Source organism: Sebastes fasciatus, chromosome 6, assembly GCF_043250625.1.
Source record: "Sebastes fasciatus isolate fSebFas1 chromosome 6, fSebFas1.pri, whole genome shotgun sequence".
Taxonomy (NCBI): domain Eukaryota; kingdom Metazoa; phylum Chordata; class Actinopteri; order Perciformes; family Sebastidae; genus Sebastes; species Sebastes fasciatus.
The window spans coordinates 34,826,862-34,841,421 of record NC_133800.1 but is presented as its reverse complement, the minus strand read 5'-3'; the positions used below and the strand labels follow the sequence as shown (position 1 = coordinate 34,841,421).

At 38.6% G+C, this 14,560-nt stretch overlaps 1 protein-coding gene across 1 annotated transcript; it reads left to right on the top strand.

Annotated features, from left to right (window-relative positions):
• The first annotated feature begins 1,211 nt into the window (after window positions 1–1,211).
• On the top strand, window positions 1,212–14,560 carry mrpl1 (mitochondrial ribosomal protein L1). The gene is made up of 9 exons (XM_074639468.1): window positions 1,212–1,316; window positions 3,780–3,888; window positions 4,060–4,327; window positions 6,190–6,273; window positions 6,617–6,688; window positions 7,060–7,171; window positions 7,553–7,653; window positions 8,444–8,525; window positions 14,412–14,560. The coding sequence occupies exons 1-9, from the start codon at window positions 1,286–1,288 to the stop codon at window positions 14,513–14,515; spliced, it is 963 nt and encodes a 320-aa protein (XP_074495569.1). The 5' UTR covers window positions 1,212–1,285; the 3' UTR covers window positions 14,516–14,560.

Below are 14,560 nucleotides of genomic sequence, written 5' to 3'. Positions count from 1 at the left end.
ATGGGTAGATGGATAGATGGATAGATGGGTGGATGGATAGATGGGTGGATGGATGGATGGATGGATAGATGGGTAGATGGGTGGATAGATGGATAGATGGGTAGATGGATGGATAGATGGATAGATGGATGGATGGATGGATAGATAGATGGATAGATAGAGATAGATGGATGGATGGATAGAGAGATAGAGAAATAGATGGATAGATGGATGGATGGATAGAGATAGATGGATGGATGGATAGATAAGTAGATAGATGGATAGGTGGATGGATGGATAGATAGATAGATAGATAGATAGATAGATAGATAGATAGATAGATAGATAGATAGATAGATAGAGGACAGACAGACAGACTATTAACAAAATTGCACAAGTGGAAAATGATATTGCACAGTGAGAATGAATGAATGAATGAATGAATGAATGAATGAAATTCCACCTGAAAATATCAGGTTATTGTCAGTTTTTTTTATGTGCAAGTGGTCTACTGGGAGCTGTGCTGGTTGTGGAGTCTGACAGCTGCAGGAAAGAAGGACCTGCGGTTATTGACCTCAAATAGTTCAGGTTAAACACTGACCTCGAATAATTAATGTTAGGATAGGTTGTCGTGTAGCAAGTCTCGCGAGCGTTTCTGCAGATCTCATGTCAGATTTCGCAGTTTGCGGGCTCCCTTCTAGAAACTACCCGGATTTTCATGTCATTATGTAAAATTATGTAAAAGTGTGTTTAAACTATTTTTTAACATTAAGAATAAAATAAAACACAACATGCTGTTAGAAATAACGTAGTTTACTGTCCCGACTTTGAATATAGCTAGTAATTTACTGTACCAAAGTATTACCAAACTCAATTTAAATCTCTGTTTAATATTGTATTAAAAAATACAAATATCACAGATGATCAATTCATGCTTTTTTTTTAGACTATCTAGAAGCCACTGTAGAATTCGGCATGCATTTAATCCAGCAAGAAAGTATTATTGTTCAATACAATTTTAGTTTTATGAATTTCTCTCTATATTCTGTAAATGACTAAATGTTCCTATAAGGGAATTATTTGCTAAAATAAAGAAAGATTTGTATATAAAACGAATGCCGAATATGAAAGTGGACCCCAACAATTATATTTACATATCAATATTTGATGTAATTTTTGAGTATTTACTAAAAAAGTAATGTAACTATGAATTGGCTGTTTTTTAAATGGAGGTATCGTTTGCTTCTCAGGTGGAACTATTCAGCTCGTTTCATTGTTTCCACACGGACCAGCAACATTCCCAGACATGGCAACCTGCACGCGGACTGCGTGGAAAGGTCAGTTGTTTTTGTGTAATTTACTTTATTTTAAATGGCAGTACAAATGTTTTTATTAAGAGAAGTATATGCTTATTATTTCAGGCTTCTTCTTTGGTTTCTTGCATGATGTTCTGTTCTGTAGCCATCCTTGATAACCAGAGTTATAGCAAATTTGTGTAATTTTAACTGTCACCTTGATTATTGAATAATTCCACACATGCAGCAACATTTCTTAAGATTGTATCTTAATTATTCAGATTCTCCCTTCAATTCGGCATTAGTTTAATTAACAAAACAGCTTTTTAAATATATTAAATTAATCATTTTGTCAGAGCGTCCTTGAACCAAAACACGTCATGTTGGCCTGTTAGCTTGCGTGCTGTCCTGTTCTGTAGCCATCCTTCATAACCAGTACAGATAGCAAATGTGTTTAATTTTAATAAAATTAAATTAAAAAAACACAATAAAATTATTAATAATAATAATAATAATATAATTAAATTCTCTCCATTATTCCTGTTACCCTTAAGTAATTAATTAGAAGATTGTGTTCTTTCTTAGAGGTCTTTCCTAGCAGATTCCCCATTGTAATATTTCAATCATCTACTCCTGATAGCAATTCCATTCTTTCTTTGTCATATTTTTTATTTTTTATTTTTATTATTTCAAAATGACATTATCCATAGTAACAGCAGAAAACATTAAAAACATTTATATACAGAAGAAGCATAACGAAAACATAAACAAAGAACTGTGCCAAACATAAAAGGACAACATAAATGAAACAAAACCAACATAAAATAAAATTAAAAACACAATAAAAATAAATAAATAAATAATAATAATAAAAGACCACACAAGAGACAATAATTTCACTTAAAATCTTTAAAGATATTGCATACATTCATTGTTTTCATTGCTTTTTTGTTTATTGTTGACAGATATAGATCCATTTCTTTCATAAATACAAAGAAATTACGCTTTTTTTTTGTAAATTTACACTTGTGAATGTGGAACTAATGTAGAATTCAAATTATTACAATTATTTGTCACTGTAACCATAGCAACCAAATATAATATTTCTATAGTAGGCTACAGTGCAAAATCTGAGAAAATGTTAACAACTTATAAAATTATTGACATCTTTCCAAAATTCACATGTAAATTTACAGGACCAGAATAAATGAGAGCAAGTTTCAGGATGTGATTTGCAGAAAGAACAATTTACATCTATGTGTCACTCTTTAACTTTTGTAAGATATGTTTCACTGGATAGAATCTGTGGATAAACTTAAAGGACACCTCTTTTACCTGATATTAATCGTTTTGTCAGAGCGTCCTTGAGCCAAAACAAGCCATGTTAGGCGGTGATGAGGAGCGTCTACGAGTTAAAAAGCATCATATTTGGTTGAATTAAAGTGTTGCTTGGTGGATCAGATGTATGCCGAATTAAAGAGTTAACATAACTGGTTTAATTGAGGTTTTGAATAATGTTATTTTGAATATGTGTCTTTGCTTATAAGAAAGAGTGTATTTAATTGTCAGATTTCTGAACGCAGTTTCCGGGGGAAATAATTGAATATCCGAAAAGGACCGATTTTATGGGCTTTATATAACCTGCATACAACACAAGTAGAAAAAAACAAGAGCAGTAAGAAAACTGTATCATCCTATTAGTAAAACTCAAACTTTGCACATACAGTATCACCAGTCTCTGCATGTCCAGGACTAACCACAACACTTTAACCAATTAAAACACAAATTAATTAATTTGCTTTGCATTCTGCAGAAGCTGCAGAAGCTGAAACAGACACAGATTTACAACCATGCCAATATGAGACAAATTTTCCCATGCAGCACACATCCCTGCAGGCATCCTGAGATTTATTACTTATAATCAATTAGTAATTCATTCAGATTCTGCCACAGACTGTGAGGTTGGGCGAAAAATGCTTTTGATGATAAACTTAAAAGTAGCACTGATGGCATCGTGTTAACTTGTGAACAAGTTCACACAAGTATTTCAATTTGCAAAGAACATTTTTGTCTTGCAAATCAGTGAGCTCGCTGTCATCGTGCCAAAATAATATTTTCATCCACAGGCAAATATTAGCAAGTTATTCCAGTTTCATGCAAATAGCACCAACATTGTACATGGTGCTATGCATTAGTTTGGCAGAGATAAGTAGAGAAACTCATATCATTTTACAAGTTTAATTTCTTTGCTGTTTGTAATTCTTGCCATCAGCTTTGACGGTATCCTCTGATGGAATTAAACAGATGCAAACAGGCGCTCTTGGTTTATGCAGAATTAAAGTGTGTTTTATGATATCACAGAAAACATCTCAAATGCAGCGCTGATATCATGTTGTGTCCCGCTGGAAGAGAGAACAGCATCTGTCTGTGTTAAATGGAGGTCGTCATCTGAACCCCGTGTCTGTTTGTTTTCATTTCTTAGCAGCTTTTTTTCCTCTTTTCCAGTTTTAGCAGGATGTCAGAGGCAGCTGCTGAGAGCCGGCGGTCCCGCCTACACAGGCGTTTCACAGACTGCACCGAGGAATCTACCCGTCAGGACGTTTGCAGCTGTCAAGTGAGTTCACAAAACCTTTAGTTTAGTACAACTAGCTTTAAATATCTTCATCCAGAGAGGATTTTCTGTCCACTGGAATCTAAAAAATGTTGCCATGTGAACTATAAAATGAAGAAGTAGACGTGTGACATAAATATTTCTCAGTTTAACATCTCACTCATTGTTTGTCAGGCCACAAAAGAAAAACAAGAAAGAGGACGCAGAGAAGGAGGTGAAGAAAGAAAAGAAGGTCATCGATGACACGGACAGACACAAGCCCTTCGGCAAGACGGCGTGGGCGCCGGTGGATGACGTGTACGTTATGAGGTACTACCCTCGGACGATCTACGACGCAGCAGACGCCATTGACATGCTGAAGAACTTTCAGAAGTTGGACTTCACTCCTCACAAGCAGCCTGTTTACATCGATCTGAAGCTGGACATGAAACTGGAGAAAAAGGTAATGACAACAACGCTGCAAATGCAGAGTGAATGGAAGTCTTTTCTTGCGGCAATTTAGTTTTTATTAGATAGGAAAATGAATGAGAAATGACACTCAACAAATGTCCAGACCAGACTCAAACAGGTTATGCTGCGGTTACATAGTCAGCGTATTAAAGGGATAGTTCTGGTGTTTCTCAGTGGGGCTGTATGAGGTACTTCTCCATAGTCAGTGTATTACCTACAGTAGATGGAGTCTGGAGAAACAGACAGGAGTACCAGCACAGGAGCAAAGCGATGTACTGCTGTGAACGGGGGCAGCAGCTAAACAGATTCTAGACACCTAAAAAATATATTTATAATAATATATTTTCACTGCTTTATCTTGCCGTGAGATAGCTATTCTGTCTGTTTCCAACGGGGAATTGAAGCTGTTATCTATGCTCTCGCCAAAGCAACCAGACTCCATTGAAAAAAACAGTAATTCTACCTCACAGAACGAGGGAGTTGCAGGTCTAACGCTGCATCGATCGGTTAGTTTGTTTGTGTTATTGTGTGACTTTGATTAGTTTGAATTCACTAAAGTCACACAATAACACAAACAAACTAACTGATCGAGGCAGCAGTAGACCAGCAACTCCCGTGTTCTGAGAGGTAAAATTACTGTTTTTGTCAATGGAGTCTGGTTGCTTTGGTGAGAGCTAAGATGATGACTTCAGTTCCCTTTCGTAAAGAGCTATCTGATGGCAAGGTAAAGCGGTTCAAATATTCTAAATATAGTACACTTATACTTATACACTTATGTTTGTACATTTATATCTGCAGTACACCTTTTGAGCCACATGAGGGAGACTTACTGTTCGAATCGTTCTGATAATCGTATCCTACTTATAACACTGTATTTAATGTGAAAGGCTAGCGTACATTCAGTTTGTTTTAAGAGCACAGTTGAAGGGAGTCTGAGATTTAAGGTTTTCATTGCCAAAGACTACATGACTGTAAATGCACATGACAATAAAGAACTTGAACTTATCTAAATTATCTCTGGGGCTGTCCTCGACCAAAGAAACTCTTAGTCGACTAACAGTCATACGATTTTGTTGACTAAAAGGGAAAAAAACGACTAATCGACTAAATAAGTGGACTAAGACCAAAACAACAGATTAGTCGACTAATCGACTAAGAGGGGGCAGCCCTACTTATCACATCTATGTAGCTCTGGATTTTGGGAAATCTGAGCAGAGACAAATCTGGTGAAGTCTGAACCCAAAAGCTGTCTCTCCACATGAAGTGACTTGGTGTAATGTGGATTTAAATGACCTTCGGCTCCTCTGACTTCATGTGTATGCGCCCATTAAGTCCATGAATCTGTGGGGGAAGTCTGGACATTTGTTTTCAGTCACTGTTCAGAGATCACCAGCTGCTTTATTATTTCAACCATCCAGCTGGATCCTCAGAATAGAGCAGGACGTCCCGATAACCGTTGATCACCTGCCAAAGTATCTGCGAGACTCATTTTAGCAGTCAGACTTGTTTGGCTTCCACAAATCTGAGTGATATTTACTGCATTTTGATTAATCAGCAAAACCAGTGAGACACAGAGGAATAAATATCCTCATGAGTTTGTTTCCACATCACAGAGCTGCTGTGTTGTCCAGACGGTCCACATGAGACCGCCTCGCTCTCATCTGTCTCCACAGAACCATGTAGAACCAGTGTTCCTATGCATAATGAATTAAGAACACTCCAGAGAAATGAAAAATTAAAAAGTGGTGGTGGAATAGTTTTAATACTTGATGATCTGAGCTTGCTCTATGATTGACATCCCTCCTTTTACTTTTAAAACTGTAATAATTTCATTTATTTTTTCTCTCCTCACAGAAAAGAGTGGAGCTCTTCGTCAGCACGGTTCACTTACCGCACCCCTTCAAGACAGAGATGAACAAAGTTTTAGTTTTTACTGAGGTAAAAACTTGTTTTCTTCTCCTTCAGCCTCCCCGAATCTTAATTTCATAGCCAATTGATTTCCCGCTGTTGATGAATTGCTTTAATATCATCTGAACATGATTCAGATGTGCAGCCGCACCTTTTTTATTTGTCTGTAATGAATGGGCTGAGGTGTTTTGATCTCAGACACCTACAAGCAGGGTTTGATTAATATCCCCGTGGAGCAGCTCAGGTTGTGGGTTGTAACTTAGATGTTGCATGTTAACGACCATAATGAATGACACCGGTGGGGGTCTGCCAGACTTTGACACACCCAGATCAGATTTAAATGGAGAACGTTGCCGCTGTTTTTTCTCTGCAGGACGCTAATCAAGCTGAAGTTGCCCTGCAGAACGGAGCTGTGTTAGCTGGAGGAACAGAGCTCATACAGCCGGTGAGTTGGTTAAACAAACTATGCTGTGTACATATAGTATTTACACTGTAAGGTCATATCAAGGTTATGTTTTTATCATCTTCCTCTGGAATTGTATTGTAACAGCATGATTGTAATGTATGAGCTTGTTACAAAGTCCAAGTATAAAACAAACCAAATAAGGCATTGAAATGAAGGAGTGTTGACAGCTAAAATGCTATATGCCATCTATTTCATTCCATTTATTTATTGGCTGAACATGAAGTGCACACGTACGCACCAGCTTCAAATTGTAAATTTGCCAACAACTATTTGCTCCATTCATTGTGGGCAGTTCATTTAACTGCAGGAGTCTTCAAGGTTTCTTCTAATCAGATTTTATTCATTTCCAGATCTTGGACGACGAGATTTCAGCAGACTTCTACGTAGCGGTGCCAGATATGCTGCAGAAGCTTGTACCGCTGAAAAATAAACTTAGGAAGAAGTTTCCAAAGAGCAAGAGAGGTTAGCTGAGGGTCAAATCAATGTGTTGCCCTGCTGTGTCTTGACCATAGACTGTGTATATATATATAGATGGACGACGCATCTCCACTTTCTTCCCACTGTACAAAAGGAAAGCCAAAATGAGCTATACCGCAGCCAGCCACCAGGAGGCGATCCAGATGTTTTGGCTTCACTTTTGGGGAGCTGTCATGTCGTCCATCTTTATATACAGTCTATTATCTCGGCAGATTGAGGACGATTGATGTGAAGAGTTATTGGGATTTGAACCTACTTTTAAGATAATAAAGACGACTAAATGTCCAAAGTGTAAATATATTCATGGATACAGAGGACATCAGTGCTGATCAATTCTTTTATCTTTCTCTCTCTGTTGACACTCAGGCTCAGTCGGCATCCACATTCCCAAGATGTTGGAGTTGTTTAAAACAGGTCATGAGTACATGGTGGAGAACGAGTGCTACGTCAGGACCCAGATAGCGATGGTACGTCTCAACGAACTGCTGCAGACTGAGTGAGATTAATTATTACAGCTGATAGTGAACATCTTTCTGTCAACAACACCAACTGAGAGGAGGCTTTCAGTGTCCAGGGAAGAGGCAGTTTTATACATTTTGCAAATTAAACTTGTCAAAACTTAGAAAGAAATCCTGATTAAATAAGTATAAGTCTGTATTCAGAAGAGGAAAACTGGAACATAAAAAGTGTGCACCCTGAGGAAGACTGTGGGGAATGTTTGGGTGTATTTAAGCGTGAAATACAATTTTAAATCAGCCTTTTTGTCCCCCTGTGTGTGTGTTTGTGCTTCCACATTTGAGCTTCCACCAGATTACCAGTCATTTTAAATTGAGAAAATCAGCAAGGGAGTTTTAGCTGGTGATGTGTGATGGGTTCAGCCTTTTTTCTGATCTTCATTTGAATACGTTTTGTACCATCTGTGTGACATTTGAATGCAGAAAAACACAAAATCATTCACCATTTTTGAAAAGGAACATGGCAACACATGTTGCCTATGAAGTTCCCAGGACTAACACCAGTTGAATACAATGCATATACTTGAAAATACAACCTCACAAGATCCATATAAAGGCAGCACATCTTGACTGTAGTTGTATTTATTAAGTAGTAAAATTTGGACAAACAGCAGATTACAGAAATAGAAAATGTAGAGGTGACAAACCTTTCAGCAAAAAGAAGACAAGGAAACAAAATCTAGTTATATAGAATAGATTTAGTTTAGTTGCAGTATTAATGTTTTTTCTCTCCTCTTGACAGCTCGACATGACCAAAGAACAAATCTTTGCCAACCTGCAAAATATCCTGATTGACGTTTGCTCCCACCGACCGGCTGATATGGGTACGTTCACCAAAACTAACCAACAAGTCACAACACACAAGTTCAGGGCTGCTCTTCTTCTTCCTCTCGCAGCTGATGAACTCTAACTGTTTTGACAGCTCTTCAGGATAAAATAGCACATTGTTGATTGATTTTTATTTTCCCTTCTTGGTTGGGATTTCAGCTCTGTAGTGAGACTGATGGAGGCAGCAGGGAGACGACATGCCAGCCAGCCGTTCTTTGTGATTTTTTTCCCCCAGGCTTAAAGCTGTTTCTCACCAGTGCGATGCAGGAATAAAAATTTGCATGCAGATTTTCCACATGACGGCTATGCACATGACTAAATTGTCCGTTATTTAGTTGTTGAGGTAGTCATCGCGGCGGTTACGGTACAATATTGGGTGTTGAGAAACCAAATTGATTCCCTCATTTTGGCAGCAAGCTATCTGGAGCATTGACATCGCTTGGAACAAAGGAATTCATTGGTCAAACATGTATTTATGCAGGCTGAAATTGAGGTCTGTCCGAATATAATTTTCCTTGCACAAATGTTTTCACAGAGAGAACCCACAATTTCGGTTTCTATAAATTTCCTTGCAAATCTTTTGGATTCCTGCTTGGTGTGAAACAGCTTTTACTGTTAAATTTTCTCAAAGTATTTAAAACCTTTTTACCCCAAAATGAGAGCGAGTGGTCCCATCACCTTTCCTGTAGCAACTAGTTACTATCTGGGCTTCATGTGGATCCAGAGGTCGAGAATTTTATTGGGAAAAAAACGAATGTTTTCATCCACATTTTGCTGGAAAGAAGAGATCATGTATGTATCCATCTAGAGATGCCGTGTGCGGTTTTCAGCAGTGAAAATTACAGTTTATTGACATCATACCAGCAATTTTACTACAGTTTCAATGTCTATATTTGTAGAATATGACATGAACAAAATAAAAGATATATTTTTAATCAACACGTCCTGTTTCCATTTCAAAATAAAAGCCCTGTAGCATTTTTCTGTGGTCAGATTCCCTTCATTTGTTAACATGAGGCTTTTATTCTGAAATATTTGCAGAACAGTGTTATGGAACTTGCACGGCTCCATGAATAATAGAATTACTTGTGGAAATACGGTAGTAATAGTATAAAGTAAAGAAAGTGCTGGCAGTAGCAGTGTAGTGTGGCCTGGGCACAGTGTAACACTGCAAAAATAATCCAAACTTTATGTTCACTGTGGTGGACCACACAACTCTAATTGATTTCCATAATAAACCGGAATGAATGGAAACTAATGTCTGCATAGCTGTATAGCATGCATTGGAAGATGGTCAGCAAAAACATAAAATGTGCATGATTTGTAGTCGAGGAAAATGTGAAACTAAAACTTGAATAAAGACATTGGTATGGTCTTTTAAACACTGAATGGAGATTAAATTATCGATGCTCTTTTCAGTGCCGGAATAAACGGACAGTATTTTCAGTCCGTTGGAGTTAATTCATTTGTGATCTTCTGTACATTCGCTTAGCCGTTCGATAATGAGATGCAGAGTGTAATCATCAGCTAATGGACCCTCATTAGAGGGAGAGGCTCAAATGATCTACAGTATAATTGATTCGGAGCTTGCTAAATAAAATGTCATTAACAGTGCTGAAGTAAACTGCAGAGCTTTCAGAAACACTGATTGAGGACACTTTAAAAACCGGTGGCCCTTTGTGACCTGGAACTTCTCATATCAAGAACTCTTTACTTTCCCATTTATCTTGGATCGCTCTCCTGAGGACCGTATTGCCACTCAGGCGGCCACTGAATAATGGGTTTCTGGCTCGAATTTCCTTCCTATAGGGGTACAGATTGTGTCCTGACCGCACACAAAATGTACCGCAGTTTGTATAAATAAAACCTCCTCGTTCAGGTTGACTCCAGTACAGTTGCTTGGACCTCAGGCATATTAAGAAAACATGTTCACATCACAGAATATTTAGCCAAACGGCTCCCAGATTTAGACTAAACCTGTGTGAAAGCGTAGTAATAAGAGGTGCATTATCTCACACTAGCCCCTGTAGATTTATCAATCCTGGTTTTTATGATTATCTCCTCTGTACTTAAAGGAGCACAAAGTGAAAAAGCAGGAAACGTGATAGTTTTTAATGTGATGATGGCATGATTGCCATAAACAACTGTAACAAACTGATATTATCATCCATATGTACTCTTCTGGACAATTAAAGGTACAGTGTGTAGGATTTGGAGGCATCTAGTGGTGTGGTTTCAGATTGCAACCAACTGACTACCCCTCTGCTCACTCCTCCCTTTCCAAGACTGCGGTAACGTGAGCCGCCGAGTGCAAAACCGTGGTAACGCTTTCCGCCTCGCTCTGAGGCCATCCTTGCCGTAATAACACTAGGCATACATAATGAGCATGTGTCTACAGTGTTTCTGGGGCGGACAAAAGTTCCGTACTGCAGGTTTAAAGATCGGGTCCATCCGCGTTCTTTTTAAGGGTTTTCAAATGGAAACGCCCACTTAGCTCTTAGCAAAAAGCTGTGACGTAGGTTAAAAAGTAAGATAGTCAATAAGGTTATGAATAATGTGAACGCTAGCGCTAGCTGAGTCAATGTTAGCTGTGCTAAGTTTAGAAATAACTGATAGGGTTAGTTTGGATTTTTTGAAGTGTTCTGCGTGATAAAATTTCAGCTTTTGTGAATGGAGTCTGGTGGCTTTGAAGAGAGCGATATAACGGCTTCAGTTCTCCATCGGAAAAAGCTGTGGACGTGAGCAGCAGAAAAACGGATTTTAGCCACCTAAAAACAAATCAATATCAGTTTAAGTGTACGTTATATTTAAAAAATCTTCACCGATTTACCTCGCCGTCAGACAGCCCTTTCTGACGGGAAACTGAAGCAGTTATATCTCTCTCTTCAAAGCCACCAGACTCCATTCACAAAAACAGTCATTTTGCCTCTCAGCACACTGGAGTTGCTGGTCTACCGCTGCAACGATCGATTGGTTAGTTTCCAACAGCAGTACATTGCTTAGTTTTGGTGCAGGTACTCATGTCTGCTTCTCCAAACTGGGAGCATGCCAACCGCTATCTACTGTAGATAACGTTAAGACACTGACTATAAGGATGTATATATACTGTACATGTACAGAAACCTACGTCAGGTCACGTGGGGAAAAGTTTTTAGAAGGGCTTGAAAGAAAATTGACGATAAAACATACCTACTTTGGCCAAAATGTGAATGTTGGGATTTGAATACATCAGGAACACCACTGAGAAGCTACAGAATGATATACAAACCACCCTTCAAGAATTCCTTCAGGAGTTTCTAAAACTAATCTCTTGTTTCTTGGCTCATGGCCGAACTCTTTCCACCTACTTTCATTTAGAAAATTGAAAAAGTTTTTGAGATGTCGCGCTGCTTACCAAACAAACAAATCAAATGGGACCAAAAAGAAAACTTCCTCTGCAGAAGTCATTAAACTTTTCCTCTTCCGACCAGAGGAACGCAGCAGCAGGTCTGTGGCTGCACTCACAGCTTGTGTTTAAAGTGCTCACAGTAAACTTGAGTTTGTGCAGTTTCATCCTGGATGATCCCTGTGGGACTCTTCACCGCTCACCCTGGAAATGTAAACGCTCTGCTGAACCCGCCCGGCTGCCGAGAGAGCCCTCTGCGCTACAGTAGCTCGAGTGAAACTTCTCACTCGGTAACTCGTTCCAGTTTTGTGATTTTAATCGCCGAGAAGCATTTTGGCGATGACGGCGGCGCTTCGAGCCGAGCCACCTGGGCTTTTCTGAACTGAGAGTCCTCTTTGAGTTTGTGCCAGCAAACATTATGCAGCAGTTCAACCCTCCGACGAGAGGTGCACAAGGACTCCGGGCAGAATTTAATTTCCTCTGCACCCAGTAGTCAAGGATCAGAAGATGTACTTACTGTTAACTGGAATAGCCGCGGTTCTTACTTTATTTCCATTAATGTCTTTAAAGAGTCATTTGGACAGAAGCTAATGGCTGCAGCGTGGGCAGAAACAAAAGGAAACTTCACAGTGAAATGCTTAAAACGGAGAAAAGAGCGCTGAAAAGCAACGTGTGGGTGAGATGGGGGGGGAACAGAAAAAACCCCAAGGGGCTTATGGGAATTATTCATGACAAAAAGCACAACCATGTGCTGATAAATAAAGACCTGAGCGCAGGAAATCTGAGACAACAGAGAAAACGTTGCTGAAATAACTATTCATAAGTTAAAAGTGAATACGTGGGAGAAATAAAAGACTGCAGGGAATTTGTGCATGTTTTTAAATAAAAGAGAGACGCAGGGTGAGTGGGTGAGAGAGAGTGAAGGCAGCTGTTTAACATAATCTCATGCAAACTGATGCTCAGCCTGATAGGTAATACATGTTTTTATTTTCATCTGTGTCATCCAGGGAGACACAGCTTTAATTTAGATTAGAAGTTCCATATTGTTCAGTCAGTCTTCAGATGTGATGGAGGTTTCTCTCTGAATGCTACCATAGAGAAAAATCTCATTTTTTTATCCTAAATGTTTAAATATCTCCTCCAGATATGTTTTGAGATATATAAAATACTCATCTTTAGATAATATTTAGGTTTTCTACAAAAAAAAGTTCAATTATTTATTAAAGAAATCCTTAAAAATGACATCTCCTTCTCCCTCCTATTTTTTGTTTATAAAAACGTAACTGCTTGACGAATAAATGTCCTACAGTACTTCACAGTAGAGCGTATTCTCAGTATTTGTGCTCTGGAAGTTTCAAGTTTCCACATCTCACTTGTGGAAGTTACATACTTTGGCTCCAAAGTAGTTGTGATGTCACAAATCCTGCAGGTAAACTGAGGCTCCGTTCTAAATCGCATACTTTGTACTTTTAGTACGTACTGCAGCTACCCTTACAAAGTACGTACTGTTGCATGCAGTATGCATCCATTTGGGACATACTACTTCATCATAGCACCTTGAACTTTGAATGTCATCTGTCAGTGCAGCTTCTGTCAAAGAGCCGTCATCTGTCTGTCATCTGTCTGTCTCTCTCGGCGGCTCAGTCAATGTGACGTATCCTCCGCTGTGCAGAGGATTGTGGGTGAGAATAGCAAGAGAAGCCTGCTGGCTTGCATACTGCAAAATGCGACCGGATGTAGTAGGACATCCTGGTGTTTTTAGCATACTGCATTTGACATACTATGTATTGGGACGTACTAAATCTTTTTCTAGTATGGTAGTATGGGTGTTGAAACGCACCGTGAGATTTAAGGTGAGCACAGAGAAACTTCTCCCTTCAGCAGATGAATGTGAAAACAGCCTTCAAGTGTCCAAGTGAAGAAACAATAGGCAGAAATGTTTTGAGTGGAGGGGTGCATTGTGAATCAGTCGATGAGTTCTTTATTGTAAAGTATTGATTTATTCTGTCGATGTGATTGGTAAGGTTTGGTATTGAACCTGAGAACCAATCAGAATGTGTCTGTAGCGTTGAGTATCAAATGTGGGCTCTGAAAGTCAGATTCTTCTTCAGTCTTGAATACGTATTCTTTGATCATGTATTTCTTGACCTAATTTGGAAATAAGGAAACTGTATTTTATTAAGACAACAAAAAACAGCTCTGCATTGAGACGTTTGGGATATTATGTTGTAAGGATTTAATGTTTTTCTTTGTCGTACATGATACTAAATATCATCTGAAGATGTCACGGTGGGCTGTGGGAAATTGTGAAAGTATTTTTTGTTATTTAATTCAATTATTATAGAATTCAATGTGTTTTAATGGTGTCATTCCTGTCTCACAGCAGCAGCATCTTGCAAATTGTTCTTCATCTGTTTCAAAAAGTGTTTTAGAAGTATTTTTTTTACCACATTAAAACTCTAAATGATGATGACACAGTTCTTCTCCTCCTCCTCAGGACCTCTCATCGAGCGGGCGATCATCGGCAGTCACACCAGTGAAGCTCTGTGGTTCAAGAGCGAAGACGTTTTACCGAAACCAGCAGCGAAGAAGGAGGAATGACCTGTTCTCACGTTGTGTATATATTCCATAAAGTATTTGTTCTGA

Bases quoted from the DNA above. Each gene is read 5' to 3' on its own strand.
- mrpl1 (XM_074639468.1), top strand. From the start codon at position 1,286: ATGGCAACCTGCACGCGGACTGCGTGGAAAG. The intron at 7,172-7,552 runs GTTAGCTGAGGG...GTTGACACTCAG, and splicing joins GTTTCCAAAGAGCAAGAGAG to GCTCAGTCGGCATCCACATT. The intron at 8,526-14,411 runs GTACGTTCACCA...CCTCCTCCTCAG, and splicing joins CCACCGACCGGCTGATATGG to GACCTCTCATCGAGCGGGCG.